This window comes from Perognathus longimembris, chromosome 17 (assembly GCF_023159225.1).
Source record: "Perognathus longimembris pacificus isolate PPM17 chromosome 17, ASM2315922v1, whole genome shotgun sequence".
Taxonomy (NCBI): domain Eukaryota; kingdom Metazoa; phylum Chordata; class Mammalia; order Rodentia; family Heteromyidae; genus Perognathus; species Perognathus longimembris.
In genome coordinates, this window is record NC_063177.1 from 40,843,262 (window position 1) to 40,869,903 (window position 26,642).

Below are 26,642 nucleotides of genomic sequence, written 5' to 3' on the forward strand. Positions count from 1 at the left end.
TAAAAGTAGAATAGTTAACACCATGAAGACCAGACTAAATACATCTGCTAAGACAACCTGTGATCTCTGGCTCATAATTAGAAGAATCCTTAGTAGCATAAACACAAGATAAAGATTGGAAGAATCTTGAGTGGGTCAAAACTGTTAAGGCATTGACTATTATTATCATCATTATTACTATTTTATTAAATAATCAAAATAAAAGCAAAAGGATTGGGAGCATAGCCTGAGAGCTTGCCTAGAAATTGTGAAGCTATAGGTCTAGTCCCCAGTACTGCCACATAACAATGACAATATTGTTTGAAGTTTGAATTTTAAAGCTCTCTATGAAAGTTAAAGAAGATGTCCATTAGCAGATGAACATTTTTAGATATTGGAGATAAACTTTAGCTTTAGTCAGTTGCCGGTGGTTCATGCCTGTAATCCTAGCTACTCAGTAAGAGGCTGAGATCTGAGGACTGAGGTGTGAAGCCAGCCAGAGCAGACTGTCTAAGCGATAATAATTTCCAATTAACCACCAAAAAGCCAGAAGTGGATGTATGGCTGAAGTGGCAAGCACTAGCCCCGAGCAAATAAAGCCAAGTTAAAGCGAAATGATGAGACGACACACACACACACACACACACACACACACACACACACACACACACACACACACACACACACACACACACACACACACACACACACACACACACACACACACACACACACACACACACACACACACACACACACACACACCCAACAAAAACTAGTTTTCAGGCTGGGGATATAGCCTAGTGGCAAGAGTGCCTGCCTCGGATACACGAGGCCCTAGGTTCGATTCCCCAGCACCACATATACAGAAAACGGCCAGAAGTGGCGCTGTGGCTCAAGTGGCAGAGTGCTAGCCTTGAGCGGGAAGAAGCCAGGGACAGTGTTCAGGCCCTGAGTCCAAGGCCCAGGACTGGCCAAAAAAAAAAACAAACAAAAAAAAAAAAACAAAAACAAAAACTAGTTTTCAAATTTAAGTGTAGCTTAAAATTAAGTCAACAAAAGTAGATGATTAGTATTAGTGTTTACAGAGCACTCAGAAACCTCACAACATATAAAAATCAAATAATTGATTTGTATTATTTACTGAGGAATGGCTTATCTTTTGGAGATTTCAAAATAAAATAAAACTGATCACTTTAAAACTAGAATTAAGTTACTGAAGAGTAAAAATGTCAAGTTAGTTTTTACTTTTGGGAGATTTAAACGTGTGTGTTGTGTGTGTGAGTGCTGGTCCTTGAGCTTGAACTCAGGGCCTGCATATTGTCCCTGAGCTTTTTTTGTTCATGGATAGTGCTCTACCACATGAACCACAGTTCCACTTCTGGCTTTTTGGTGATTAACTGGAGACAGAGTCACATGAAATTCGAATAGCGATCCTCAGATCTCAGGTTCCTGAGTAGCTAGGATTATAGGTGTGAGCCACTTGTACTCGACCTGGTATTATTAACTTTTTGTAGTAAAGTTTTCACAAAATCTTACAAAACTGGAGAAAAACTAGTAAATAGGGAAAGGCATGGAAAACCCCTCCCCATCTACAGAAAAAAAAAATCATTATATACTAAGAATTACCACACAGCTTCTTTTTTGAGAAGGTGAATGGGGGGGGGGGTCAGTCGTGGGGCTTGAACTCTGGGCCTGGGTACTGTCCCTGAGCTCTTCAGCTCAAGGCTAGTGCTTTACCACTTCCACAGCTTCTTTTTTTGGGAAAAAAATCTATCCTTAATTTAGGTAAGTGTATGCTTAAGATCCTGTGAACTCTAGTAGTTTACTATCAACAAATTGTTTTTCTGAAAAATTTTAATGGTGAGAACTTGATGAAAGATGCAAACTAGGGATTACTAACACAGAGTAAAGTACTTACCTATTGTCTCAGATTCATAATAATCCTGTGTGCCTTCCTGGAAGACAAGACGGGGTGTCTTTATGATTTTAGAGCATGAATGTGGAAAAATGGTAGGCCCATTTGTATGGTAAGTTCATGTCCATTGAAGAGGAATAAAAAAACATACTCTATCTCCTCTTAGGGGATATTTAGCTATGTTGTACCAAGGTCAACTAAAAGTTCTTTAGAAATTCTAAGTGTAGGCAAGGAGACATGGCTCAAGTGGTAAAGCACCTGCCTAGCAAGCAAACCCCCATCCTGCCAAATAACCAAAATATAACCCTAAATACAGAGAAGAGTTAAAACTACAAAGGTTAGCACTTTTATTTTGGTTGACGTGTAACATGCTGATTTGAGATTCTAACACTTACAAAGACAAACAGGAAAAGTACAAAGGCTTACTTTTCAATCTATAAGAACAAAAGACATGCTACATCTGTTGTTTTTTTTTTTTCTGGTACTGAGGCTTGAATTCAGAGTCTCACACACTTGCTTGGTATTTTCACTTGACATTTAAGATTACATTTGGGGCTCTACCACTTGAACCATGTCTTCACTTCTGGGTTTTGCTGGCTAAGTGAAACATGATCCTCAGATATCAGCCTCTAGAGAAGCTAAGATTATATGCTTGAGCTTGTAAGTCATCATTTCTTAATCATCTCTGATGTCCCAGGCATTCTTTTAGGTATTTTTAATACAAAACCCAATCACTTCTCACAACAACTGTAAGTAAATTTCTATCTTATAGATAAGGAAACTGAGGAATAAGCTTTACATCTGCTCTCTTTTAAACTTGACATTAAGCGGAAGAAACTCATTCATGAGTTAAAAGATTTTTCCCAGACCAATGATCACACACATAGTCCATACTAAATTCTTATTTTTGTATTTTAATTTAAATAATAAAAAATAAGTGAATATACTGGAACACATATATAAGTACTTCACAAATGTTTGTAGTTAGTGAAGTAAAATAATTCATTTGTCTGTACTAAGCAACGGCCATATGGTATCACAACAACACCATACACATTTAAAGGTTTTCAGTAATTCTAATAGTATAGGGATTTTCAACCTCAGCACTATGTACTATTTGTCATTTGGGGCCAAGAATTTCCTTTTGAGAGGATTTCTTGCACATTGTAGGATGTTTAGCAGCATCCTTGACCTTGACTTTGGTTAACAACCAAAAATGTCTCCTGATAATGATTGCCAAGTCTCCCCAGAGGGAAAAGTCTCTCTAAGGTAAGAATTCTGGGTCAACACAAGCTATGTAGAAGTATAAACATGTCACATACAATGAAACAAAAGTGACAACATTTCTACTATAAGCAGGTTGAGAGCGGTATCACTAAAACAGTATCATATAAAGTCAATATGAATTATTAGGTCTGAAATGCTGTTCAGATTTTTTACTTTGATATAATTTTTCCCCTTAAAATTTCCTACTTCCCATACTACTCAAGTTTGAATTACATTTTACTTGGTTTACTTTTCTAGCAGAAATCTCTAGTTTAAGAGACTGATTGAGCTTTTGTGCCCAAGGATAGTACTCTATGACGAGCCACAGCTTCATTTCCCACTATTTTGGTGGAGATAAAGAGTCTCACAGACTTTCCTGCCTAGGCTGGCTTCAAACCATGATCTTCAGATCTCAGCCTTCTGAGAAGCTAGGATTATAGGCTTGAGCAATTGGCATGAGATGGAATATTTGTTTATTTGCCAATTCTGGAGCTTGAACTCAGGGCCTGAACACTTTCCCTGGCTTCTTTTTGCTCAAGGCTAACACCCTACCACTGAGACACAGTGCTACTTCTGGCCTTTTCTGTTTATGTAGTACTGAGAAATGGAACACAGGGCTTCATGCATGCTAGGCAAGCACTCTACCACTAAGCCACATTCTCAGTCCCGAGATGGCTTTTTAAATTAAAAAAAATTTTTTTCAATGTGTCACTTTATGAGTACAATATCATCACTCTGTTTTCTTTTTGATGTGTTCACAGACACTTGTTTTTGTCCGTTTTTTAAAAAATGTTCCCCCCTATTAGTTTATATTAGTTATATGTCTATAGTTTATTCTGTATTCCAGTCAACTGCACCCCTTCTATCATTTTTCCTGTCCCCTTTTCTGGACTTTTGAGACAAGGTCTCACTAGTAACCTGGGTGGGCTATGAATCTGTTTATGTAATCCAGGCTGGTCTTGAACTTTGAATCCTCCTGGCTAGGTTTTCCAAGTGCTGCAATTACAAATACAGGCCATTATGCTTAGCTCCATAAACACATAATTCTCAAGAGCCTAAAAGGATGAGTAAATATTTAGATACTTTAATTCCATTTAAAAAAGAAAAACTTGTAAGGTGCTGGTGGCTCACACCTATAATTCTAGCTACTCAGGAGGAAGCTGAAATCTGAGGATTGTGGTTCAAAGTCACCCCAGGGCTGGAAAGTCTGAGAGACTCTTATTTCCAATTAACCCCCAGAAAACCCGGAAGTGGTGTGCTGTGGATCTGGTGTGCTGTGGATCAAAGTGGTAGAGCACTATTCTTGAGTGACAAAGCTCAGGCCTGGCATCTAGGCCCTGAGGTCAAGCCTCACAAACCCCCACCCCCCCCCCAAAAAAATAAAAAAACAAAAAACACCCCAAAACTGAACTGGAAACCTGGAAAAAATTTAAAGGTAGAAAAGTTATCTGAAATAAACAGTACTCACTGTAATATTTTTCTTTTCTAAAAGCTAATTTGTGGGTTTTTTTGGGGGGGTGGCACTATTGTAGTTTGAATGGTGTTGCACTTGCAATGGTGTTGCACAGGCTCCTTTGAGCATTATTTATTTGGGGGCTGAGTTCTTATGCCTAGGCTTCAACCCTTCTATTTGTGCTTTCCTTTGTCACTAGGGTGACAGAAGAGTGCGTGCCACGGTACCCAGCCATTGGCTGTGATGGGGTCTCAAGAACTTTTTATGTCTGGATTTGCCTTAAACCTTGTGAAACCCAGACTTCTACCTTCCAAGTCAGCTAAGACCTCAGCTTGAGCCACTCCTGGAGGAAAGATGAGTCTTTTGGTGCCAGTATAGGGTTCAGCTTAAACTCAAGAGCTTCATGTTCTCACTCAGCTTTTGCATTCATGGTTAGCACTCTGCCATTTGAATCATGCCTCTACTTCCAACTTACTGCTGATTGGTTGGATAAGAGTTGCTCAGATTTGTCTGCTTAGGCTGGCTTCAAGCCAGATCCTCAGATCTCAGCCTCCTGATTAGCATGAGCCACTGGTACCCAACTGAAAACAAAAATGATTCTTTGAAGGAGTAACAAATAATGTATCTCGCCCATCTATATGCTTTTAAAATTTCTTATTTGAATCAAGCAGGGTATGAAACATTAAAACAATTTTCAAAGGTATGTAAGAAGTTAAAAAGCTGTCTTGAATTTGTAACTATCAGCAGAAGAATTTAACTCGGTTATGTGTGGTTAAATGTGGAAAGTATTGTTGCAAAGAGATGTTATCCTATCTTCATATAAAGATAAGGTGGAAAATAAAGCTTTAGGAACAAGATGCCACCAGGTTCAACAGGTCCAGGTCAACAGAGAAGTTTGAGCAATACAACCTACTACACCCCACAAAGACTAATAAGCAAGTCGTGTTAAAGTCATCCAAGATCAAAGCTTAAAATCCTTTTATTTATTTACTGATTGATTGACTGTTTTGTGGCATCAGACATTTGAACTCAGGGCCTCAGTCTTGCTAGGCAGACATTCTACCTATCACCTGAGTCCTTCCCGCCTGCCCCCTCCCCCCACCCTGGGGCTTATAGGCCTGGGCAATGTCTTTTGAGTTTTCCAGCTTTTTGGTGGTTAACTGGAGATAAAGATCTCTTGGATTTTCCTCTGGGGTGGCTTGAAACAGTTACCCTTAGATCTCGGCCTTCTGAGGAGCTAGGTTTACAGGTGTCAGTCACTGGGGCCTGGCTTTAGTCATTTTTTTCAGATAGTGTTTTATGTTTTCACTTTGGGAAGACTGTAGACTGAGATTTACTACCCATGGACTGCCATGAAGCTGGAATTACAGAGGCAGACTATCATACTTGTCTTAGATGGAGTCTCACTAACTTTTTGCCTATGCTAGCATTTGAGTTGTGATCCTCTCAATTTCTTCCTCCTAATTAGCAGAAATTAAAAGATAGGAGGGAATATGGCCTAGTGTTAAAGTACTTGCCTCGTAAAAGATAGGAGCCATGGAATCTAGCCTAGGAATTCTTTAACATGCCAAAATTGTCCTATTTACCCCTAAGTATTTGTTTCCCCCTAAGTATTTGTTTCCCTCTTCTAAAGTCACTCTGGACAATCAATGTTATGAACTAGTTGCATACAAGTGTCTTCTCCAACAAAAAGAAAAAGTGCAATCCATGTCTCAGTTCTTCAATATGCAACATTAGAGTTTTTTGTTAGTTAAGATAGCATTTTATTTTGTTCTCACAATTTATCTACCTTCCAAGGTATACTGAGTAGCAAAATGACTTACTGATCAACAAAACTGCAGCCAAGAACTGTTACACTGAGGGTTCAAAAAGACAATAGTCTAGAATAATCGTTTAACATATCCGGAAAAAGAGAAATAAAAACAAAGCTCCTGGCAGTCCACAAATTACCAAACTAAATTCAGAAATTGTTCAGAACCACAAATATTATATAAGGTTTATGTAACTCGCAATCCTTTCTATAGAAATACTGGGAAAGTGGCAAGAAGAAGAAATGTCAGAGGAGCTTTACCATGGAGTTTATCATGAAAAAAAAATCAAGTGAGAAACCTTAAAGACCAGCAGACACACACAAGCCAGTCACATTTTTGATATACTTATAAAATTCAACAGTTGTGACAAGAGCTAAACTACATTTTTCTTTCTTAGCAAGTAATTAATCCTCACCTGCTTGTGTGCATGATCATAGGAGTTGATGTGATTATCAAATTCCTGATGCTTCTGGTACTGTTTATCACAGAGTTCACAGTAGAAGTTGGCTCTTAGGTCTTCCAAGGCTTTGGCAATTGCCTTTTCTTTATCAACATAATCCTGTAAGAATCATAAAATAAAATGAACAAACATTTTAAAATCTAATTTTTGTAGCTAGGGTACAGGTAGCTTATGCCTATAATTCTAGCTACTCAACAAGCTGAGTCTGGAGGATTATTCAAAACCAGCACAGGAAGAAAAGTCTGCAAGATAACATCTCCAAAATTTTAACCAGCAAAAAGCTTAGCTAAGGAGCTGGGAATATGGCCTAGTGGGAAGAGTGCTTGCCTGGTACATTCCCCAGCACCAGACATATAGAAAAGGCCAGAAGTGGCACTGTGGCTCAAGTGGTAGAGTGCTAGCCTTGAGCAAAAAAGAAGCAAAAAAGGGACAGTGCCCAGGCCCTGAGTTCAAGCCCCATGACTGGCCCCCCCCCAAAAAAAAATCAATATAAAATACAGTATTTATTGCACTGCTGGAACCATAAAAAGAAAAATATAACCCCAAGAAGGAAAGGGAGGAGAAAAAAATGCCACAAAAACTGAGAAGGGGAATACACAAAAATCAGTCCAGGGCCTGAATTCAGGCATGGGCACTGCCCCTGAGCTGCTTTTTTTTTTTTTTTTTTTTTTCACTCAAGGGTAGTGCTCTACCACCACTTGAGCCACATCCTGCTTCAAACCATGATCCAACCATGATCCTCAGATCTCAGCCTACTGAGTAGCTAAGATTACTGGTGCCCAGCAAGTTATATTTTTGATATACTAACAATGAGCTAACAAGATCAACTGCTGCCCAGCCAGTTGTATTTTTGCTATACTAACAATGAGCAATTGGAAAAAAAGATTAATATAAACATTCCTATTAACACACAGAAAAACATAGAAGATAAAACTCTGAAAACAGCAAAACATTAATGAATAAAATTAAAGATCCAAGTGAGCAGTAAAACATCTGAAGCTCATGGACTCTGAGATTTAACATTAAGACAAAAATATTTCCCAAACTAATTTACAAATCCACTGTAATAATGGTCAGAATCTCAGTGGATAGTCTTGACATCTTTGTGATGATGAGTTATTTTAATAGCATTTTTAACAAATGGTGCTGGGGTAACCAGAAAGCAACATGTAAAAGAATCTAATAACATAAAGACTAACTCAAAATGAATCAAAGTTCTAAAACTAAGAACTAAGCTATAAAGGAGAAAATGGGTACAAATCTCCTTGGAATAAACAACAAATTCTTAAACAGGACATCAAAAACTCAAGCAGCAAGTCGGGTATCAGTGGCTCATACCTATAATCACAGCTATTCACAAGAAAGGAAGAAAGGAAGGAAAGTCCAGGACACTTTTATCTTCAATAAACCACTCAGAAAAACCTGGAAGTAGCACTGCGTCTCACAGGGTAGAGTACTACTAGTCTTGAGCAAAAGAAGCTCAGTGACAGTACCCAGACCTGAGTTCAAACCCTAGGAGTGGCATAATAAATTAAAATTTTTGAATTAAATTAAAAGAACAGAGCTGAAGGCACTTCTAATTCCAATATCTGGGAAATCAAATAGAAAGACTGTAAGTTTGAGGCCAGCCTGAAGTACATGGTAAGGCCCTGACACCAGCAACACCCCCAAAAAAGAAAAAAAAAAGTTATCTATAGGATCAATGAAATTTAATGTTTTATGTTGCTTCCCTCCCTCAAAAAATGTTCAGCTGGTGTAGTTTAAGTGGTACAGCACCATTTGAGCAAGAGTTGAGCACAAGGCCCTAAGATCAAACCCCTGGGCTGGGAATATGGCCTAGTGGTAGAGTGCTTGCCTCATGTACATAAAGTCTGGGTTCAATTCCACAGCACCACATATATAGAAAAGGCCGGAAGTGGCGCTGTGGCTCATGTGGTAGAGTGCTAGCCTTGAGCAAAAAGAAGCCAGGGACAGTGCTCAGGACCTGAGTTCAAGCTCCAGGACTTGCAAACAAACCAAAACAACAACAACAAAAAGATCAAACCCCTGTACCACAAAAAAGTGTTCAAGTTTACTTATTACAGAAAAATAAAAAATAAAGAGAAAATGATAATACAGGCAAGTGGAAGGTCCTAGTTAAGAAAGGGAGGGGTCGGGGCTGGGGATATGGCCTAGTGGCGAGAGAGCTTGCTTCGTATACATGAGGCCCTGGGTTCGATTCCCCAGCACCACATATACAGAAAACGTCCAGAAGTGGCGCTGTGGCTCAAGTGGCAGAGTGCTAGCCTTGAGCAAAAAAGGAAGCCAGGGACAGTGCTCAGGCCCTGAGTCCAAGGCCCAGGACTGGCCAAAAAAAAAAAGAAAGGGAGGGGTGAGCCTGGTGCTAGTGGCTCATGCCTGTAATTCTAGCAACTCAGGAGATCTGAGGATCATGGTTTGAAGCCAGCATGCAGAAAAGTCCCTGTGAGACTCGTATCTCCAATAAACTACTCAGAAAAAGCCAGAAAAAGAAGCTCAGGGACAGCACCCAGGCCCTGAGTTCAAGCCCTAGGATTGGCACAAAAAAAACAAGAATTACATCTCAGTTCTGAAGGCCCACACAGTAAAGTTGAAACAAAGAATTTAAAAATGACTGCAAATACATCATTTTGTACTGACTGAGGATAGACTTTTGATGAATAGGTATAATAAAAGGATTAAAAGGAAAGGGAAGGGGAACAAAATGCTTTGGTAGGTAAAAATGCGGCTCCTTTCCTGTGGAAATTAAATGATTGAATTACTGAAGTTAAGGTTTTAAAGCTGTCTGAAACTGAAGAAAAAATATAGTCAGAAAAGGCCCCCCCCCCCAAAAAAAAGAAAAAGAAAAAACAGCTCTGTTAACATCCTCTCTGCTCAAGGATGGTGTTATTTATTTATTTATTAGTTGCCAGTCCTGGGGATTGAACTTGGAGCCTGGGTACTGTCCCTGAGTTCTTTTGCTCAAGGCTAACTCTCTACCACTTGAGTCACATTGCCACTTCCAGCCTTTTCTGTTTATGTGGTATTGAGGAACTGAACCCAGGGCTTCATGAGTGCTAGGCAAGTACTCTACCACTCTACCACTAAGTACTCTAACACTAAGCCATATTCCCAGCCTGTTAATTTTTTTCTACTAGTCCTGCAGGGAAATGGGAAGTGGGGCATGTTATATTCGTTTGTGGACAGGCAAGTTAGCAATGCAAAAGAAAGCTGTCAATTTGTTATTTTAAATACCACTTCTATTGAGGAGAAGAGAGGAAGGCCTCTAAGGACTCTCTACCATTTTTTTAACTGCTACATTACTCAGCTACCTGTGTACCAGACTGTATTTTCAAATGTTAATATAATCTTTTCAACATATTTATGAAATAGGTATTATTACCTTATTTTGTTTTTACAAATGCAATAAGTAACTAAAAACCTTAGATGAGATCTACTATTATTAAACATCAAAGTTAAACCAATGGTATGGTATTAAGAGATCCTTTCCACCAAAAAAATGAGTATCTCCTTTTCAATGTGCAAATCCTCCACAGGAGAATGAGTTTAAGTACCTTGTACTTTTGTCTCAACTCTTCTGTATCTTCTTTTTCTACTTCTAGGACACGGCGTCGTTCGGTAGCATCTTCAGCATAATCAAGCTTGATAAAAACAGATATATTTAGTTTATTTCCGAAAGTACTCAAGATTAGCAAAGTAAAAGTCATTTGCACAAATGCAATAGTATTTGAAAACAAAAAAACTTATAGGTTTTGCTCAGCTACTTCTTGCTTTTATCTTCATGTCAGAAAGAAAACAGCAAATAAAATAGTTCCTAATCTTTCCCTGCTGATGGTTGCCAAAAGACACACCTGTTGATAATAGACTTCAGTTGAAGGTTCAATGCCAAGAATTAAGAATAAATGGATAGGGCTGGGGATATAGCCTAGTGGCAAGAGTGCCTGCCTCGGATACACGAGGCCCTAGGTTCGATTCCCCAGTACCACATATACAGAAAACGGCCAGAAGCGGCGCTGTGGCTCAAGTGGCAGAGTGCTAGCCTTGAGCGGGAAGAAGCCAGGGACAGTGCTCAGGCCCTGAGTCCAAGGCCCAGGACTGGCCAAAAAAAAGAATAAATGGATAAAGTATTATTGGTGATAAAAAGCAGGTATTAGAGATGATGCTATACACAACTTAACATGAGCAAAGCTCCGACCACATCAAGTATTTTAAGCATTGAACAACAATGCCTGCTTTACTGTATAACCCACCCTAGGCAAACTATTTGAGTTTGTGTCATTCAAAACAGGGCCATTATTTAAATCCTATATGGCTCAAAAGCAGCAGTAAATGAAAATGTAGTATATGTTTGTATAGAATTAGCACACATTTGTAGTACATGGGGGTTTCATTATATTTCCATATATATGCATAGTGCATTTTGAACTAATTCACCACTTCCACTACATACTTCATTCCTTCTCTTCATTTCAAACAGCATCTGATGGGTTTATTTTGTTGTTGGAAAATGTATTTTTAACTGTCCCAAAATACCAAAATTAAATCCTCTCATAAATGTATTCTTACACTGACATCTGGATTTCAAGTTAATATAATTTTTAAATATTCCATAAAATGAGTTACTAAGATCCATTTACCTCCATTTCCATGCGACCCATGCCCATGACATCATACTTGACAACGATTGGAATGGGATCTGTTCTCCCTGTAATAGGAACACAGAATCAAGGTAAGACACAAAGCTAAGCCAACAACTCACTTTACACATTAGGTTTGGGTGGTTAGAGATCTTGCCTTGGAGTGCAGAGACCAGAAAGCTACAGTGAACCAAACACAAGCCATTCTCACAGCTTACATCCAACCCTTTCTTTCCTAGGTTAAACCCAGCTAGCCACTTTGACCTTCCAGTTGGAGAACTTCACAAAATTAAATAATAATATGCATTCTAAGCAACGGCACCAGGAAGTATGAAATTAAAAATTTTAGAAGTTTCTTTTAAGAAGATAGTCAAATAACTTCCCACCACAAATTACTTCAGTCTGCCCACTAATAATCTCCCGCCCTCAAACACTTAAAACTGGTAGTATCTCAGCTGACATGATTACAAAGTATACTTTTAAACATGATATAGGAAAATTATAATTACAAATTAGTAAGTCAAATTTGTTTTCAAAAGATGCTTCAAAATTTAATGGGTTTATGAACTTTGTAAATAGAAAGCTAGTTAGCTGTCCTTAGGGACAAATAATAGTTTTAATTTGGTGCCAAGGTCCCATTTAACAGAGTGGATTTAACATGGGCAGTAGTAATTGGTAAGCTGTGAAAAGGACTAGTTGCGAAGAAAATTGACTTTAAACTAGTTGATCTATGCTGGAGATTTTTAAAATAAATATATATTTTTATCCACTCATAACCAGCCAAACAAAGCAAAATGGGGCAGACAAGCACTTTACTACCACAGCTGTTTTACATCACAACTTGCGCTGTTCATTGTGATGTAAGCCCACTGAAAAGAGGACTTACCTTATCTGCTGTACACCTTTAGTGAAAAAGCACAATGTTTACTTCCCTCATCATTTCACTCAGGCTGGTGTAAACAATTGTTTTTTGTTGTTGTTGTTATACACACATATATATTATACCTTTGGGCTACAAACTGAGTTTTATCAAGGCTAATTCCCAAGTCTGAGGAAGCTTTCTGTTTGATGATTCTGGGGTTTTAATTTAGGGTCTTGTGCTTGCTATGCAGGCGCTTGACCACTTGCACAAAGCTCATGTTGACATTTCCCAATGTTGAAATTTTAAAAATAATAAATACCATGATTTTGATTTGTATGATCCCTGAATGAAAAAAAAACCCTTTTCAAAATGACCAGCAACCACTTATATCCAGTTGCTTTATACTTTGTGAGATTAATTTGTCTTGAGAAATTCAAAAGTTTACTTAATCATCAATACCCCCTTATTGCTTTCAGATAAGAGAGGTAGGAATTACTGTATTTTTAAAAAAACCAAAAATCCAAAAACCTTATTACAGAATATTGTAGGCCAGAAAGAAAAGGGGGTTAAAAAAAACTTTTAAGAATATAGCCTTTTTTCTAGATCTTATCAAAGACTGCTAGCAAAACAAATTGATAATGCATTTCTACTTTATGCCCAATGGTATAATAAATAAGCAGTGACTGCAATCTTTAGCAAAAGGACCAAATTAAAGACAAGTTATAAAAATGACTTCCTAGGTGCAATATCACTTTCATAACGTCTCAATCAGGGATTTACTGGCAAAAAAACAAATAGTCTAATGAAAGAATTGAAAAGAAAGATCAAAATTTTATTTTGGAATCTTTTTTATCTGTGAGAATTTGTTTTGTAAGAATCAAGAAGGTTTTGGCACAATTTCATTACCTCTGTAAACCCCTGTTTATAAACTCTGCATTAGTACTTTTGCCTTCTAAGGCAGTCAAAGTTTGTTTTAATTTACTTATAAATTGCAGTAGCAAGTGCTAGTGCCCATTACATTGGGGAGGGGAAATCAAGTTTTTGACAGTATTAGAATATTTAACTGATTTTTTGGCAGTTTTAACATGAACAGATACATCCCTTCTTAACATTATCCTTTAATGAACAAGGATCAGACAAGTTGCATAAGGAAAGGAAAGGAAAATGAAAAAGACCAAGCAGAAGGATGAAGGCTACAACAGAGAAAGTAAGCCTAACATATTGGTGCACTGATGACAAAAGGAGTAATTCAGTCTGAAAATAAAGATTACCACTGCTAAGTTTACCATCACCACAACAAGTCCAGGATCATAATGCTGTAAAAAAGAAACACCATTTGTTAGGCAGAAACCATCAGGGTGGGAAACAGGCCTTCTAGCAGGCAGACAGGATAGTGTAAAGAACCAATTGGGCTTTGCCCCTCCCCCAATTTCAGCTGAGGACATAGAAAGGACATTTTGTACTGCAACAGCTGTTTTCATACTGGTCAGACCAGGGTGTGAGATTTTTCTACTGCTACTTGAGAACATGACCAATCTCTCCAATAATGCAGGGGTTGTGGTGTCAATTTAAAGGGAGAGAACTACCCCTAGATTATCAGAATATTAGAATTATGTAATATCCATTCTGGTAAATTAGTATTCAAAAGGCCCAAGATGGGACTTTTTAAAGAAATCACATTAAAGACTGGATAGAATCAACTGGACATTTGAATCAATGAAAGAACTATAGGGGGCTTGGGGGAAATATGGTTTCAAAGATCTCTTTAAAAATATTTAACAATTAAAAGATCTAGACAACAACCTTAAATTCAGTGCTTAAAGAATGCTGTGCATTTGATTTGTTATGAATAAATAAAACTCATTAAGCTGTTCTTCTCAGATCTTTCTTTTAAGTTGCTTTCTACTAAATGAAAATTATCCAGGCCCATGGACATCTAACTTTCTGCATACAACAAAGCTAATATTCAAAAGAGAGCTCCAGAAAAACTCCAGAGGGGGAAAACTGGCAACAGAAGAACTATCGCAGCCAGGCACCACTGGCTTTTCCCTGTAATCTTAGCTACTCAGGAGGCTGAGATCTGAGGATCGCAGTTTGAAGCCAGCCCAGGCAGAGAAGTCCGTGAGACTCTTATATCCAATAAACCACCCAGAAAAACCAGAGGTGGTGCTGTGGCTCAAGTGGTAGAGGACTAGCCTTGAGCATTGAGGCTCAGGGACATCATGTAGGCCTTGAGTTCAAGCCCCAGGACCACCAAGCAAAAGAACAAACAGAAAATAATTATCATATTAGTAAGTTCCCCACTTTAAGAATTAATGCACAAGGGGCTAGGAATGTGGATTCCTCAGCACCACATAAACACAAAGAGCTGGAAGGGGCACTGTGGCTCAAGTGGTAGAGAGTGCTAGCCTTAAGCAAAAAGAAGCTCAGGGACATTGCTCAGACCTGAGTTCAAGCCCCAGGACTGGCAAAAAAAAAAAAAAAAAAAAGAATTAACTCTCAGCCAGATACTGGTGGCTCATGCCTGTAAGCCTAGCTACTCAGAGGACCTGATATCTAAGGACTCCAGTTCAAAACCAGCCTAGGCAGACAAATCCAAGAGACGCTTGTCTTCAATTAGCCAGCAAAAAGCCAGAAGTAGAAGTGGATATGGGGCTCAACTGGTAGAGTACCAAGCTGAAGGAAACACCAAGCCCCAGAACTAGAACCAAAAATTTAAATAAAGTTAGCTTACAAAAAAATGAAAAGGCTGGGAACATGGCTTAGTGGCAAGAGTGCTTTCCTCATATACATGAAGCCTTATGTTTGATTCACCAGCACCACATATACAGAAAATGGCCAGAAGTGGCGCTGTGGCTTATGTGGTAGAGTGCTAGCCTTGAGCAAAAAAGAAGCCAGGGACAGTGCCCAGGCCCTGAGTCAAAGGCCCAGGACTGGCCCAAAAAAGAAAGAAAGAAAGAAAAATTTAGCTTTCAAACCTATCTGAAGGTGGCAATCCTGCCTGAACCAAGTAGTAATTGTTTAGCATTATTAAATGAGCTACATTCTGTACATCACCTTTATAATCACAATTAAAAATTGGTGGGGCAAAAAAACAACAACAACATGGGGCTACATAACAAGGAAAAGCCACAATTCATACATGAAGAGGCTGCAGCATGTTTTTTTTAATTTGTTTACAATGAATGATAAATTCTAAATTCTACCATAAAGAATATTACTTTAAAATATTACTTAGAATATCAGGTGGCAGTGGCTCATGCCTGTAATCCTTACTACTTGGGAAGCTGAAATTGGGAGAATCACATTTGAGGCTACTTAGGGCACAAAAATTCAAGAGACCATTTTTCAATGGAGAGCTTAAACAAGATAATGCAAGCATTTTATCTGCGATGATGGGAAGCCAAAAATGGGTAGAATGTGGCCAAGCATGAGCATGTGTCAGGAAGAAAACGAGACTCTGTCTTGACAACAGAACAAAAAAGGGCTGGAAGTATGGCTCAGTAGCAAGATCATCTTCCTGCCAAGTGTGAGGCCCTGAGTTCAAACCACAGTACTACCAAAATTAATTAAATAAATAAATACCTTAATAATCAATTTGGAGCAATGAGGTACTTTTGTTTTTTTTTTTTTAAAGAAAGTAGCAATAAAATATTTTGCAATATGAATTCGCTAGAAAAGACAACTTCTTAAGTAATGAACTAAACCCAGATTCTCTGTTTCTTGGTTTAAAGTGACATATCATTTAAAGTATCACATTATTATGAACACTTATGGTTCATTTCACCACAAAAGAAGTAACTTCAAAACACAAAACACTCTTCTTAAAAGAGATTAGACTGGGGCTGGGGATATGGCCTAGTGGCAAGAGTGCTTGCCTTGTATACATGAGGCCCTGGGTTCAATTCCCCAGCATCACATATACAGAAAACGGCCAGAAGTGGCGCTGTGGCTCAAGTGGCAGACTGCTAGCCTTGAACAAAAAGAAGCCAGGGACAGTGCTCAGGGCCTGAGTTCAAGGCCCAGGACTGGCAAAAAAAAAAAAAAAAGAGAGATTAGACTTCTCACCAAAAGCGTTATATATGCTGTCTATACTCTGGCCAACTGGAGGAAGGAAAAGTTAAAAGAACCGGGGAGGGCTGGGAATATAGCCTAGTGGTAAAGTGCTCGCCTTCGTATACATGAAGCTCTGGGTTTGATTCCTCAGCACCACATATATAGAAAAGGCTGGAAGTGGCGCTGTGGCTCAAGTGGTAGAGTGCTAGCCTTGAGCAAAGAGAAGCCAGGGACAGTGCTCAGGCCCTGAATCCAAGCCCCAGGACGAGCAAAAAATAAAAAATAAATAGAGAGAGAGAGAGAGAGAGAACACATAAAACATCAAGAATATGTACGATATATTCATCTAATTGAAAAAACTGATATGTGTATTTTCTAAATCAAAACTGTAAATGTCATGGCTTAACTGGAATTTGATTGTTTTTATTTTATCCTATGTGTTTTTTTTTTACAGTGCTGAGGATTAAACCCAGTACCTCTACCTACCATTGAGCTATACCTTCAGCTATAATTGTATTTTAAAGAGTAGTTTATTTCTACTATGAGAATAGTCCTTAAAAGCTCTAGTATTACCAGAATCTTGCTAAAATACAAAGCATTATGACATAATCAGTGAATAAGATTAAATGTTAAAATTCCCTTTGATTATTTGTAGTCAGGTGCCAGTAGCTCATGCCTGTAATACTAGCTTCTCAGGAAGATGAAATCTAAGGATCTCAGTTCCAAGCCAGCCCAGGCAATAAAGTCCATGAGACTCTGGTAAAAACTGGTTTAAAAAAAAAAGCTGAAAGTGGAGCTGTAGCTCAAGTGGTAGGGCCAGCCTTGAGGAGAAAATCTCAGGGACAGTGCCTAGGCACCTAAGTTCAATCCTCAGGACAGCACAAAATAAAATTATACCCATACACATTTATATATATATGTATGTATATACGTACACATATATATTTAATTGATATACAAAACTGGCACAAAAGTGCCCCTAATTTTTTTCTGTAAAAATACTGTATTTAAAGAAATACACGCTAGGGCTGGGAATGTGGCTTAGCGGTAAAGTGCTTGCCTAGCATGCATGAAATCCTGGGTTCGATTCCTTAGTACCATATACACAAGAAAAAGCTGGAAGTGGCGCTGTGGCTCAAGTGGTAGAGTGCTAGCCTTGAGCAAAATAAGCTCAGGGACAGAGAAAAATACCTTCTAGGAATAGAATGAGAGGAAAAAAAAACATTAAAAAGAAGTCATAATTTGGTAAACAGTCAAAGAACCCTCTAAAAGGATTACAACTTTGACTGAATGGTTAAAACAGGTAGAAGAATGCAATGCATCCTATAATTTATCTCTGGTGCTTTCCCTCACAGAGATTCATTCAACATAAATGTACATTAGAAATCCTAATGCATACCAGGCACTCTTCTAGGAACAGAACACTTAGCAGTGATCAGGGGAAAGTGTTATGCCTTCTGCATTACATATAATTCAGCAAAGTAATCTAATCATCTTGAACTTCTGGTAAGACAAGGCAACCAGGACGCTTGTAGAATTAATGTGTAAAAAGTTTAAAAAGCTTTAAAATATCTTAGGTTGTTTCTAAAAATCAGCCCTAATAAAGCAAAAGTAAATATAAAAGCCATCTGCTAAAAAACCCTAAACTCAAAGGCTAAGACCTTGGTCCAACGTATTTCTTACTTCAAGCAATTCAAATACATATGTGAAAATGAAAAATACTACAAAATCAAAAAGGTAAACTTTGTGAAGAATTTAAAATATAACTTTAAAGTAAGGATGTTTGTGCATCTATTTCTAATTTCTTTTATTAAAATAGTGACTTGGTGCAAACTGGGAAATACCAAATAGAAAAGAAAAAAAACACATCTATTTCCAAACCAAGGTTTCACTTTTCAACTATTTCCTGAAAATTCGTCTTCAGTAGAATAAAAACAATCAGAATCATTTACATTTTCTTATTAACTATTAGCATATGATATATTCTACTCAATAAAACACTTAACTAGAAACACAGAATACATTAGTCACTTTAGAAAATAACTGGGCTTAAAAAAAAGACTTTTTATAGCTGGGCACTGGTGGCTCAGGCCTGTCTGTAATCCTATCTATTCAAATGGCTGAGATCTGAGGATGGAGGTTCAAAGCCAGCCTGGGCAGGGAAGTCCATGAGACTCATATCCAATTAAGCACCAGAAAGCTCTAAGCGGAGATATGGCTCAAGTGTTAGAGGACGAACTTTGAGTGAAAAAGTTAAGTACCCAGGCCCTGAGTTCAAGCCCCAGGACTATCATGCATACACAAAAATAGTTCCAGGGTTCAGGTCCCCTCTTTCACTTCATGAACGGGGGATATCAGATGATCTCCTTCATGAAGAATTTCATGAGTCATGAAGCTGTCTATAGCTTCTTTAGCTGTGCATGGCATGAGGTAGCGTGCCTCCTAGGTAGACGGGCCTGGCTTTACTTCAGGGACACATGCACCTGTCGTTTGGGGATGCAGCTGCAAGTATGGGGGCTTGGGGGATATCAGCCTGCCCTGGACTTGTGCTATGAGGGTTGCTATATAGGCTACCTTCAAAAGGACATAAAACTTGGTGACCTAAGATGAAGGCCTAGATGAAGCAGTCCAACCAAAATCTGAGTAAGCAGTTGGGCCAAGAAGACTGGTTGGGCACTGGATTAAAACCCAAACCTTCGCCCACTCAAAACAAAAACAAAAGCTCTAAGCGAAAATTAACTGCTTCCTAGTAAATGTAGCACGTTCACATGCACATATATATGTAGGCCAAATAAAAGAGTTACAATGTGTGTGAGAGAGAGAGAATGTGTACACACATCTCTCCCTCTCCCTTCTACTCTCCTCCCCCCCCTTTTTCTTCATATTGAGGGTTTAAAATCAGGGCCTCATGTTGCAAGGCAGGTGCTCTTACACTGATCCATGCCTCCAGCCCTGTTTTGTATTGGGAGGGTCCTTAGGTAGGGTCTTGCCTTTTGCCCAAGCCCTTGCCTCAATAGCAATCCACATATTTTAGCTTTCCACAGCAACTTTAGCAAATACCAGCTTTCTTGCTTTCAGATGGACTCTCTCAAACTTTTTGACCAGGCAAGCTGTCTTGGAACTGTGATTCCCTCAATCTCAGCTGTCCCTGTAGCTGGGATGACAGTTACACACCACTAAGTCCAGCTAGCTATGGGTTCAGAATTGTCCTGCAATTTTTTTTACCCAAGCTGGCCTTAAAACTTGATCCTTTTACTCTCAGCCTCCCAAGTAGCTAGGATTACAGGAGTAAACTACAGGCACCTAGGGGTGGATCTCTTTCTTTTGTCTATTTGTATTATGTATGCATGAATATCTTCTAATTATAACATTCCAAAAGAAAATGCAGTGACATTCTGGAACTCAATGGAACTAATATATCATTAACTGAGCACATGGCAAATCAGTAGCTATATTCGTTTCATGATCCAAAAATAAAAGAATAACATGGGCTTGGCTAATAATCTATACAGTTTACTTCAAGTTTGAAGTATGAGGATAGAAAACACTCTCGTTCTGTTCTTGGTCAGTCCTGTGGCATGATAGTAATCCAATATTCCAGTGTCTTCCTAAAAGTTGTATTATTGTAAGTGTTCCATAACTACATTGAGAACTTACTATTTCAAGATTACTCTGTAACTCCAACACTTTTCCAGATTCATTTAAACTGCTCCATCTTGACATAACACAGTAACCCATCTGTATTTCTCTTTAATTAATTGCTCTCTACATTTTTCTAGGATTGTCTATAAAATAATTGGCTACAAAATTTAAGTTCTCTGCTACAGAAAATAAATATCTGTGTAACCTTTTAACCCAAATGTGTCTAGGCTCTGTTACGTGAAGATATCCCTGTTTTCAGGATTGTTATACAGATCAGAGATAACAAACAGACTAACAAATTTAAATCCTTATTCAAAATATCAGTGAATAATAGTAATCTCAAGATTATAGACTTGTTTTCACTTTTTAGGTGGTACTGGGTTTTGAATGCAAGGCTTCATGCTTAATAGTCAGGTGTACTAATGCTTGAGCCATGCCTCTAGCCTAAAAGATTTTTTAAAGCCATCCTTATTTCCAATTTGGGCATTAAAAATAAACACTATAAAATGAAAGATACTCAGAATAGAGCCGTGACAAATTTTAATGTTTTATATACCATTTGCTATGCATAAAACCCATTTCCAGATGGAGATTATCTAAGGTCAATAAAAGTATTACCCAAAAGTCCTTTCCATGTATCATCAATCAAATTAGTGACTACTGACTTTGAAAAGCAACTGACAATATAAATCAAAAGACTGACTTTAAAGAAGAAGAAAAAAAATATTATTTTTCTTTTTTTGCCAGTCCTGGGCCTTGAACTCAAGGCCTGAGCACTGTCCCTGGCTTCTTTTTGCTCAAGGCTAGCACTCTAGCACTTGAGCCACAGCACCACTTGTGGCTTTTTTTTTTCTATATATGTGGTGCTGAGGAATCAAACCCAGGGCTTCATGTATACGAGGCAAGCACTCTACCACTAGGCCATATTCCCAGCCCAAGAAACAAAATTTTTAGCGAGACCTTCTTCAAATTAAACACATAGTACATATTACCTAAAGAAAACCAAAAGCTGAAGCAGGAAAATCACTTGTTCAAGGTGTTCAAGGCCAGTCAAACTGGACATGGTTCTTCAGATACTACTAGTAAATTTATACGAATGATTAAGAGGCTGAGATCTGAAGATTGTGGTTCCAAGCCAGCCTGGGCAGGAAAATCTGTAAGACTCCTACCTCCAATTAAGCACTAAAAGGCCAAAAATGAAGCTGTGGCTAAGGGATAACAACTGAGCCCTGAATTCAAGACCCCGGTATTAGCAGTAACAAACAGATAAATGACTTTGTATTCCCACAGAAAATAAAATGCCTTGGTTTTAATAATTAACCCCGAATTATAAAGAATATTCTCGACACATTTATTTAGCCAAAAAAAAATTTTCTTTTTTTTTGGCCAGTCCTGGGCCTTGGACTCAGGGCCTGAGCACAGTCCCTGGCTTCTTCCCGCTCAAGGCTAGCACTCTGCCACTTGAGCCACAGCGCCGCTTCTGGCCGTTTTCTGTATATGTGGTGCTGGGGAATCGAACCTAGGGCCTCGTGTATCCGAGGCAGGCACTCTTGCCACTAGGCTATATCCCCAGCCAAAAATTTTATATAGTCAAGTTTTTGTTGTTGCTTCAAGGGCTAGAGGTATGCCTCCAAAGTATGCTTAGCAATCACAGGACTCTAGTTCAAATCCCAGTACTGGCCCCCCAAAAAACCCTTTTGTTTTAAACAAAATACTATCAACAAAAATACATGAGAAATCAGGCAAAACATTCCAAATAAAACTAGAATTTTACAAAAAACTATTTCAGAATATGCAAAATGTCACTGTATAGAAATCAATTATGGTCAGGCACTGGTGGCTCATACCAGTAATCCTAGCTACTCAGAGGATTGTGGTTTGAAGGCAGACCCAGGTAGAATGCTGCTAGCAATAAGCACAAAAGCTAAGGGACAGCATCCAGGCCCTAAGTTCAAGCCCCAGGACTGGCAACCCCCCCCCACACACAAAAAAAGGCAGCTTTGTATGTTTTCGTTATGTTTTAGAAACTGATTAAATTTGGAAGCTGACAATTCATTTAAAATAATGGAGCACCAGAGGATCGCACTGTAATCATAGCAACTCAGGAGGCTGATACCTGAGAATCATAATGATAGTTTGAAGCCAGCCCAGGCATGGAAGTCTGTGAGACCCTTATCTCCAATTCAACACCAAAAATCAGAAGTGGAGCTGTGGGTTAAGTGTTAGAGTGCCAATCTTGAGCAAAAATAAGCTCCAGGAGTCTAATGCTGACTTTTTCATGACTGTAATCCTAGCTACTCAGGAGTTGGGAGATTGGAGGATTGCAATTCAAAGCCACCCTGAGCAGGAAAGTCATTGAAACTCTTATCTTCAATTAGCCACTGAAAACCTGAAGGGAAGTTGTGCCTCTTAAGTGGTAAAATGCTAGCCTTGAACACAAAATTCCAGAGACAATACCCAGGATGAGCACAAAACTATAAAATACAATACAATAAAATAATGAGTAATCAATTTCCAGGTAAGTTTTCATACAGAAAGCTTGACATTTCTCTTTGAAATACCAATTTTAAAAAGGAAGTACACTTGCAGTTATATATGTATCACTTAACACAAATGTTACAGATAATATACATAATACATACTGTTCTGTATCTCTCCTATTAATAGTTCTATACATATTAAATACATACATCTTTAAAAATCCTTTTAAAGATGCATGGTTTTCATTATACTATTTTAGGATTCTATAAATGAGTGTCATTAAACATAAAACACATTATTTTATGAGCCACTAAGAAATTAAAGGGCAGTCAATTGTAACTATAGTACTATTAACAAAAGATACCTTGGTTTTAGCTTTATTAAAATATGAAAAGTCTAAATGAAATATAATTTCCAATTTATTGTTGCTACAAATATGAAATAAATTAATACCAATCATATATTATTTTGTGTATAACAGTTCAGTTGTAAAAGAAATTACACACACATACACACACACACACGTGCTTTTTTTATTCTTTCTTTTTGTTTGCTGGTCCTGAGGCTGGAATCAACACCTTCTGCTATCCGTGAGCTTTTTTTTTAATTTATTTTTTATTTTGCTGGTCCTAGGGCTTTAAATCAGAGCCTGGTCCTGTCCTTGAGCCTCTTTGTGCTCAAGGCTAGTGCTCTTCTACCATCTGAGCCACAGCACCACTTCCAACTTCTGAGTAGTTTATTGGAGGTAAGAGTCTCACAGACTTTCCTGCCTGGGTTGACTTCAAGCCTCAATCCTCAGATCTGAGCTGAGCCTCGTGAGTAGCTACTATAACAGGTGAGCCAGTGGCACCAGGCAATCCCTGAGCATTTTTACTCAAGGCTAGAGCTCTACTACCTGAGTTACAGCTCCACTTTAGGCTTTTTGGTGGTTAGAGATGAAGATTCTCAAAGACTTTCTTGCCTAGGCTGGCTTTGAACAAAGATCCTCAGATCTTAGGATCACAGGTACAAGCCACAGGTGCTGGACAAGATATATGCTTTAAAAAAAAAAAAAAAAAAAAAGGACTGGGAATATGGCCTAGTGGCAAGAGTGCTTGCCTTGTATACATGAAGCCCAGGGTTTGTTTCCCCAGTACCACATATATAGAAAATGGCCAGAAGTGGCACTGTGGCTCAAGTGGCAGAGTGCTAGCCTTGAGCAAAAAGAAGCCAGGGACAGTGCTCAGGCCGAGTCCAAAGCCCAGGACTGGCCAAAAAACAAACAAACAAAAAAAAAAAACAAAAAAACCAACATATACAAATTACAAGGTAGATTGGGGTGATTTCATTGTTACTTTTCCACCCATGTTTACAAAGTATGACAATTAGCAAAGATACACACATTTTAATCTCCAAGTAATTTTCTCTGTGTAGTGGTTTTCCTTACTGATATTCTCACTGTTGCCATGTAACTGTCTATATGTACTTGGTAGTGTTGGGGCTAGAACTCAAGAGACTTGCGCTTTCTTGCTCTACTACTGGAGCAAAGCCTGGCTGCAAAGCTGGTGTATCTGCTGAGGCTTGTACTCAGGGCCTCATGCACTCATTAGGCTTTCTTTGCTGATAGCTGGTACTCTTCCACTTGATCTACATCTTTTTTTTTTTTTTTTTTGGCCAGTCCTGGGCCTTGGACTCAGGGCCTAAGCACTCTCCCTGGCTTCTTTTTGCTCAAGGCTAGCACTCTGGCACTTGAGCCACAGCGCCACCTCTGGCCATTTTCCATATATGTGGTGCTGGGGAATGAAACCCAGAGCTTCGAGTATAAGAGGCAAGCACTCTTGCCACTAGGCTATATCCCCAGCCCTTATTATTATTTTGCCAGTCCTGGGGCTTGGACTTGAGCACTGTCCCAGGCATGGTGCTACAGACCTTTGGTCCCAGCTGCAGGGGAGGGAGGTGTGAAGGAGGAGGGAGGTGAACCATGCCCAATACAAAACAACCAAAACAACAAAACCTGAGACTCAATCTGAAAATTAAAGCAAAAAGGACTAGGGACATGGCTCAAGTGGTAGAGCCACCTGCCTAACAAATAAATAGGAGGCCTTGAGTTCAAACTCCAGTACTACTAAAGTAAAAAATGAAAAAAAAAAAAAAAAGGAAAATCATAGATAGTCCTCTCATGAATTTTCTTACCTTAGGGTATAATATATCCAAATTTATCCTCTAATGGCCATTCAATGTCTGTTTTGGAGCTACATTTAGAAAGGCTTTCCTTATTCAATTTTTCTTTTCTTTTTGGAGACAGTACTAAATTTTTTAATTAGAAACTAAAGTGCTTCAAATGCTCTACCACTTGAGCCACATCTCTAGCACCCTGCCACAAATATTATCTTGCTTTAGTTCTTCTTCAGATAAGATCTCATACCTTTTCTTTCTTTTTTTTTTTAGGTCTAAGACTGGGACCCAAATGAATTTGACACTTACACTCACTGGCTAGCTATTCTACCAACTGAGCCATGCCTCCAACCCCAAGGTCTCATACTTTTTTGGCCAGCCTACTTTAGACCACAATCCTCCTGCCCTATAGCTCCCTTATAGTGGTGGTTACATGTATGTACCACTGTGCATGGCTTGTTTGTTGGGGCAGGTGGCTCACTAACTTTTTTGCTCAAGCTGGATTAGAACTGTGATCCTCCAAATCTCTGCCTCCTCAAGTAGCTGGGATTATAAGTATAAGCCATCATAACAAGCCAAATATTACTTTTAAAATAGCTCCAAAGGTGGACTAGGAAGGTAGTGTGCTTGTATAAGTACCTGAACTCAATACTTCGCTCTAAAAAATAGTACTAATTCTCCCATTGTTCATTCTATAATTTTATGACTTCATTTTTCCCAATTAGTCTTTTATTCTTCTGGCTGTATTTCAGAATAAGGGATCAAACTCCTTTTGTCCACAGGTTGTTACTCAGTTGTCTTCAACAACATTGTTGCAATACTGAGGCCTTTTTAAAATTTCCAGTTTTAAGGATTGAACTCTAGGCCTGATGCTTGGTATGCAAGCTCTCTACTACTTCCTTTTTGTTTTTCAGTTTGTATTTGAGATAGGGTCTCATTAACTTTGGCCTCAGCTGACTAAGAACCTCGATCTCTCTATCTCTGCTTCCAAAGTAGCTGGAATTTCAGGCATACACCCTCAAATCTGAGTCTTATTGAGGTTTTTTATTCAAATATTGCCAGACTCAGAAGTAGATATAACTAATGAGTTCAAAACTGGTGCAATAGAAACAAAAGTTGGGGATTTAGAGGCCCCAATACAGAAGCCAGATATGACAGTTCATGCCCAACTATTCAATATGTGGAAGCAGGAGGATCCTGAGTTTGAGGCCAAACCAGACAAAAGATACCAAGATTCTGTCTCAAAAATAAAATAAAAACAGGATAACCAAATAGAAGGCATAGCACTTGGCTAGATGTGAAAGACTATGAATTGACTCTCCCAATATGGGAAACAAAAATTAAAAATGCATACAATATTAATAGCATAGATCTTAACATCCACAATATAAAACATATAATGTGTTAGCTACTACTATTGTCAATTCTGAGAAATAAGACAGCAATAAGAAAGCAGCAATTGGGCCTACCAGTGGTCACGCCTACAATCCTAGCTACTGAGGAGGCTGAGATCTGAGGACTGCAGTTCAAAGCCAGCCCAGGAGAAAAAGTCCTTGAGACTCTTACCTAGGGCTGGGAACTGGCTCGGTGGCAAAATGCTCGCCTGCATGCATGAGGCTCCAGGTTCAATTCCTCACTACCACATAACAGAAAAAGCCAGAAGTGGCATTGTGGCTCAAGTGATAGAGTTAGCCTTGAGCAAAAAGAAGCCAGGGACAGTGCTCGGCCCTGAGTTCAAGCACCAGGACTGGTTAAAAAAAAAAAAGAATTGAAAATTAATAAACAAGCCCTATGACAAAAAGAAGGAAATTAGCCACTAAAAAAGCCAGAAGTATAGCTGTGGCTCAAGTGATAGAAAATAAAGCTCAGGAGGGGAAGGGGGAAGGGGAAGGTGGAGGAAAAATG

The 26,642-nt window shown here is 38.6% G+C and overlaps 1 protein-coding gene across 5 annotated transcripts in view; it reads right to left on the minus strand.

The window, feature by feature from the left end:
* Nucleotides 1-26,642, minus strand: part of Gpatch8 (G-patch domain containing 8) — a 73,704-nt gene that overhangs the window by 21,078 nt on the left and 25,984 nt on the right. For 3 of the 5 annotated variants that reach the window (XM_048367194.1, XM_048367196.1, XM_048367197.1), the window contains 4 exons: nt 13,676-13,720; nt 11,543-11,610; nt 10,460-10,546; nt 6,843-6,986 (listed from right to left, as the gene is read on the minus strand). In XM_048367194.1, the coding sequence (XP_048223151.1) occupies nt 6,843-6,986; nt 10,460-10,546; nt 11,543-11,569 (258 nt within the window). In that variant the 5' untranslated portion in view covers nt 11,570-11,610; nt 13,676-13,720. The remainder of the gene's footprint in view (nt 1-6,842; nt 6,987-10,459; nt 10,547-11,542; nt 11,611-13,675; nt 13,721-26,642) is intronic. The other 2 variants (XM_048367192.1, XM_048367195.1) reach the window with 1 other exon arrangement.